Source organism: Cynara cardunculus, assembly GCF_001531365.2.
Source record: "Cynara cardunculus var. scolymus isolate 2C chromosome LG 2, CcrdV1, whole genome shotgun sequence".
In the NCBI taxonomy this organism is placed as follows: Eukaryota; Viridiplantae; Streptophyta; class Magnoliopsida; order Asterales; family Asteraceae; genus Cynara; species Cynara cardunculus.
This window is the reverse complement of record NC_037529.1, coordinates 64,633,572-64,639,891: the sequence shown is the minus strand read 5'-3', so window position 1 is coordinate 64,639,891 and position 6,320 is coordinate 64,633,572. Positions and strand designations below refer to the sequence as shown.

The 6,320-nt window shown below is 32.7% G+C and overlaps 1 protein-coding gene across 5 annotated transcripts; it reads right to left on the bottom strand.

Annotated features, from left to right (window-relative positions):
• Positions 1–2,179: 2,179 nt before the first annotated feature.
• Positions 2,180–3,223, bottom strand: LOC112505644 (glycine-rich RNA-binding protein GRP1A-like). Of its 5 annotated transcripts, none has more exons than XM_025109534.1 (3): positions 3,039–3,223; positions 2,595–2,763; positions 2,180–2,453 (listed from the first exon to the last, which is right to left on the bottom strand). In XM_025109534.1, the coding sequence occupies exons 1-3, from the start codon at positions 3,150–3,152 to the stop codon at positions 2,422–2,424; spliced, it is 315 nt and encodes a 104-aa protein (XP_024965302.1). In that variant the 5' UTR covers positions 3,153–3,223; the 3' UTR covers positions 2,180–2,421. The 5 variants fall into 5 exon arrangements, with proteins under 5 accessions (XP_024965302.1, XP_024965303.1, XP_024965304.1 ...); XM_025109535.1 differs by having other exon boundaries at positions 2,601–2,763; positions 3,039–3,222; XM_025109536.1 differs by having other exon boundaries at positions 2,616–2,763; positions 3,039–3,222.
• Between the last annotated feature and the right edge of the window lie 3,097 nt (positions 3,224–6,320).

The window sequence follows — 6,320 nt, the reverse complement described above, 5'->3', positions numbered from 1 at the left end:
TAAAAAATGGTTTTTAAGAGTTTTTGTCAAATGTTTTATAATATAGTATAGATAATAATCTAAATTTAATTAATTTATATAATTATTAAAAGAATATTAATACTTTATTAATTAATAATAATATAAAGTTAATTAATTTATATAATTATAATCTATATTAAAAATTAAAAACATAAAAAATATAATAACAAAATATTATAAAAGTTGAAAGGTTAAAACTGAAAAATAATATATAAGAGGAGATATAGAAAATATAGAAAGAAGAGTGTAGGAGGGGTGGGGTTAGAAAACCCCTTTGCAAAAGCTTTATGAATATGAGATTCTTAAAAAATATATCCCTCAAATGCAAAATCTTAACTATTTTTATCGATCGACTAATAAAATGAATATAAAACAAATTAAAATATTTAAAATATATATTTTATACAATTTCCACAAATATTTGGCATCTAATGATTTCCATTTATATAATAAAAAAATGATTCCTCAAAATATATAAAAATATTAAATTTTATAATAGTGAGTGAGAGTAGGTGATTTCTAGATCTGCTACTTGCTTATATAATAATCTGCCTCTTCCTTTTTTGTTTTTTTTTTAAGTAGTTTCGTTTCTCTAGGTTTACTGCTATATTTTAGCATTCTATTTTAACCTATTACGCTATGTTTGGTATATAAGACAAAAACTAAAATATTACTAATTAATTTTCGTTTGATTTATAACTTTAATATGTTATTTGTTTTAGTGGTTATTTACTGCTAGTCACGACCACATCCGATAGGCAACGTCGGCCACATCCACTTCCTCCTCCACTACAACAACTTTTACTACCACAACCATTGTTGGCCACCGACCACCACCACTAGTACTGTCAGTCACCACCATCTTCGCCTCCACCACCACTAGTACTGTCGGTCACCATCATCTTCACCTTCACCACAACCAACACCACCATCACCAATTTATAACGATCTTGCAAACCGAACAAAACATAATTTATCATTTATACGAATCAGGTTTTTTTTCAAACTACTATCAATTATATCAAAATTTTCATTCAAGTTTGATATTGTTATATATGTATGTATTTATGTATATGAAAATTATGTAAAAATGCTCATAAATTAAATTATTTAATTATATATTTTATTTGTGTTAATTATAACTATTTATATGATATATATAAAATTATCAAATAACTTTTATGGACAACTATTCTAGTTCTGTCATGTTCATTTCAATCTTAGTCATACTAAATACCAGATAGACATTTGTTCTCTCTAGTCATGTTCCGTCCAATCCTACCCTCTTGTCATGTCTTATCTAGTCATGTCCAGTGATGTCCGATCATGTCTGCATACCACCTTAGTTCCTAAATTTTTATAAATAAATTATTGAACTCCTTTTTTTAAAATTAAATCCTAAACATTTAAAAAAAATCATCCAACTTCTAAACATTGATTTTCTACATTTTTTTAATTGAAAGAAAAACTTATATTAATTTTTACCATATCTAAACCATATGTAAAAAAAAATTGGTTACACTTTCCTAGCATATTGCATGCAACTCTTAAAAGTACCTTTTTTTTAACCATAGATGTCTATACCATGGTTATGTGACTCATCTCGATATCCTAGATTCAAATAAATTCCCAATAGTAACCCTATCCTATGGTTATGTGACTCATCCCGATATCCTAGATTCAAATAAATTCCCAACAGTAACCCAAATAGGATTCTGTATGCAATAATTTATACGGTAAGTGTTAAATAAGATAAAAATTATCTCCATCAATTATCTGATAAAGAATTTAGGTTCTTGCATTCGTTTTTATCGAATAAGATTATTGATCTTTTATCATATTCATTCAATAAAATAATGTTGGTTAAAAAAGTAAATGACTTAAATGTCGTTTACCAAACACTTACCCAGTAAGCACTTATCGATAAATTTAACAATATTATTTACTTATCGGATAAAATTTTAACCCACCAAAAAAATCATATGCAACATTTTACCCGGCAAGCTCTTATCGTAGTAAAAATCATCACCCTCACTTACCGAATAAGACTCTTGATCTTTGTCTTGCTCCTACCGAGATAAAATTCTTAATCCTTACCATATTAACAACGTGACTTGGTGTTCGCTTAGGTAAACAGCACCTTAGTAAATATACAATATTTGAAATAACTGTCATCCAATTCATCATTAAATTCAACCGATTCAATTTTTGGGAGAATCATCGTGTTTACAATGAGATCCAAATATCAAAGAGAACAGATACCCGACAACAGGTCAAAAACGAAGAACACGATAGCAAATGACAACCATTGCCACCACCCTTACCCTTACCCCTAATGCAGACAACGGAAATCGAACATGGAACGAAGATCAATAAAACTTGCACCTAAACGTCTATTATCTAATTCCTCCAGTTGCCTTCCGAACCACCGCCTCCCCTTGAGTAACGAGATCCACCATCATCGCCACCGTATCCACGGTCACGGCCTCCACCGTATCCACCACCTCCATAACCACCACCGCCTCCTTCACGGCGACCACCTCCTCCGTATCCACCACCTCCTTCACGGCGACCACCGCCTCCGCCTCCACCACTGCGAGACTGAGCCTCATTGACTGTAATGTTACGTCCGTCAAGGCTCTGACCGTTCATCCCTTCAATTGCGTCTCTCAATGACTGCTCGTCCTTGAAGGTAACGAAACCAAATCCCCTAGATCTGCCAGTCTCACGATCATTAATAATCTGCACAAAGGTAACACAACTAATTAGATCACACGCCAAAAAAACACCAGAAAAAAAAACAAAACACACTGAATCATAAAATCGATCGATCGTCGCCTCATATAAGAGTAGAGGATGAACGTACCGTTTTAGATTATCAGAAAAAGTAACAGAAACAGTAACAGATCAAGAAACCAAGTAAAGTAACAGTAACAGAAGAGAGATTTGTATCATGTGATTTGTCAAACATAACCGAATCGTCATGGATCCGAATCACATCTCGGCAACAAACGGACCTTCGAATCGATGATCTCTCCGTACTGAGAGAAAGCTTCTTCAAGTGACCGGTCGGATGTGGCCCATGCAAGCCCACCGACGAAACATCTGTACTCAACATCAGCGGCGGCCATTTTTATAGAGACTTAAAGAAAAAGAAGAGACTTAAAGGGGAAAATGAGAGGAGCGCGAGATAAGATTGCTTGATGGTGGGTTTCTTATATAGGCACGATAAAGAGTGAAGGCTAGGGTTTGTTATGTTGCTCCGGGTGCGCAGTGCGCTCCTCGCCGCTCCTACGGCTTAGCTTAACCATGGTTGATCAAAAAAGTAACCGTGGTTAAAACAAGATATTTTATTGATGTGGTAGATATTTTCTTGGTGCCGTAGATATTTTCTTTCCCACACGTGTTCGTCCCTCGTGTTTCGTTCCCGATTGAATCGGAAATGCTCGCCATTTTATTTATAGATTCCATTTTGGATTAATCCAATTTTTAGAAATATAAATAAATACATTTAATGTTAATTCATGTGAAAAAGAAAATTAATAAATAAAAGGATTTTTAAGAATTCCTATTTATTTTATCGTAACAATATTTCTTTCTAGAAATAATAGTCTTAAAATATTTTGTTTTATGGTAAACGTTTCTCGGTAAAATTTAACACTATCATTTACTTATAGGGTAAGAGTTTAGTCTAACAAAACAGTATCATATGCAACAAATTTACCCGGTAAACTCTTATCGTGGTAAGAGTCATCACCCTCACTTACCGGGTAAGACTCTTGATCTATGTCTCGCTCTTACCGGGTAAGATTTTTGGTCCTTACCATATTCATCCGGTAAGGTAATGTGACTTGATGTTCACTTACCTAAGTAAACGTTTGATAAACGGTCGCTAAATTACATGTGGGTTTACTAAAATGATATTGTGTGTTTCTAAAATGGAATAATTATGAAAATAGAGTATTGTAAATTTACATTCACTCCATCCTATTAATGCAATTAGTTCAGGTGTATTTTTGGTTTCTAATTAAGGGGTCGTTTACCAAACGGTTATTCGTGTAAGCGCTTATTAAGTTACATTACCTTACTGGATAAATATTGTAAGAACCAAGAATCTTACCCGGTAAGAGAGAGACAAGGACCGAGAGTCTTACCCAGTAAGTGAGATTTTACCATGATAAGCACTTACTGGGTAAATTGTTGCATACAATGTCGTTTTGGTGGACTAAAATCTTACCCGGTAAGTAAGTGGTAGTGTTAAAATTTTACCAGTAAGCGCTTACCGGATAAGTGTTTGGTAAACGGCCTCTAAATGTTTTGAAAAGTAAAGTCTATTGTACAGACAAATTAAATACAAAATTTGTAAAGCTTACAAACCATACAAATAAATATTAACCATGAAAACTAGTTTATATGTGTTGTTTGATAGATTATACAACATACATGAAGAAATGGTGTTCATAGAGTGTTGTTTGATGGATGAAACAATAGATGTGAACAAGTGGTGTTTTATACAGTGGTGTTTTATACAGTGTTGTTTCATATGTGAAACATCAAAAGATGTTTTGTGTGTGAAAAAAAAAAAACACAAAAATATGTTTATACATGAAACACACATTCATACTTATACATAAAAACATAACAAGTGAAACAACATGAATCATAGCTTAAATCAAAACTCCTTGGATGGTTTCTATTGATTTTCACATGTATTTCACTGACTGTTTTTTATGATTTCATAACTTTTATACGATTCTTTTTATGATTTGAAGTATATGATTAAGTGTCTATGCCCGGATATATATATATACGTTACACCCACAGATACGTTGCACCCACACATGTGAATCCTTCTCTTCGGCTTCCTCCCAACACCGACAATCGTCTCCATCCCCCCACCAAGACCTCGCACTTCCATCCTCTAGTGAAATCCCTCATAATAACCCCTTTCCCCTCCACAGCACACATAAGGAACAAACATGTAAAGCCCTTTAACCAAAATAAACGTAAATATGTTAAAGGTTTTTTTTCACAACGATATCTAGTTTGGGACTAAAAGTATAAACACTATTAGAAGAGGCATTTCATCGAACACTTTGTATGCATGATATAAACATTGTCAACAATAGGTTACTTCACACTCCTTTCATGATAAGAAACGCATGTTTCCTCACATGAACCACTACAATCCTATCTCTCAAAAAAATATATTACATGTTGTTTCACAAGGATGTCTAGTTTGTGACTGAAAATAGAGACATTATTAAAAGAGTTGACGTTCCAATTTTTTTGGAGGCACTGCTACATCCAAGACTTTTGATTACATTGCATAAATGAGATAACAGATAATATATGTTAAGAACAAAAATGGGCTAAACCTAAAACGATTAACAATCTGAAACTAAATCTAAACCATTAATGATTTGAACTTAAAACCAAACAACTAACGGTTTGAACCTAATTAACTTCGGCTATAGTATTACACAGGTCGATAAAAGACCCTAAACACATGTAAATTTGGGCCCCATAATTTCGGGGGCGCTGTTCAAAATCTCACATTTAACATGCTAAGGGACGACCCTTAAAAGAGACATTTCATTAAGCACTTTGTAAGCATGAAATAGATGAGTCTAGAAGTTGAATGATGCAGATGAAATCGATGGGTCTAAAATCAACGAACTTTCCGGTAATCAAATTGTATTTTTGGAGTTCAACTATAGATCAAGAAAATACAATTAAAAATCCTATAAAACCCCCTAAATTGCATTTTTGATTTCAATGAACTAAAATATGAAAAATGCTACCTATGATTCTGATTTAGTCTTTACCGTTGTTTCTTCGATCACTTGCCATCATAGATCATGCAATTTCACTAAAAGTCGAACTCAGTAATGGAGGTGGAGATGTGACGTAATGGAGGTGAAGAGAAATTGTTTGATATGAACTATGATTTGGTTTCAGCCCATTTGGTTTTAATTTGTGATTAATGAAATAATATCTAGAATATACTTCAATCTCAGTACAATTTCACAAAAATACCTTTATTTTTATGTAATGACCCTTGATTTATGTTAATCTATGGATTAGATTAGTTTTCAAGGTCCTCAACCTTTTTTGGTTCTCATATATATATATATATATATATATATATAGGGGTCTATTCAAGGGAGAACTGAGTTGTTTGTGGTAACTGTGAGACCAATATTAACCACAAATCAATAGATAAATTAGGAAATTTATAAATTTGGTAATTTTAAATTAAAATCTTAATGCAAGGATATTTTTGGTATTTTAAAACT

Excerpts from the sequence above, each read along its gene's own strand:
- LOC112505644 (XM_025109532.1), bottom strand. The coding sequence starts at position 3,152 with ATGGCCGCCGCTGATGTTGAGTACAGATGTTTCGTCGGTGGGCTTGCA. Across the intron at positions 2,764-3,038 it reads GAGAGATCATCGATTCGAAG|ATTATTAATGATCGTGAGAC; the intron begins GTCCGTTTGTTG and ends ACCTTTGTGCAG.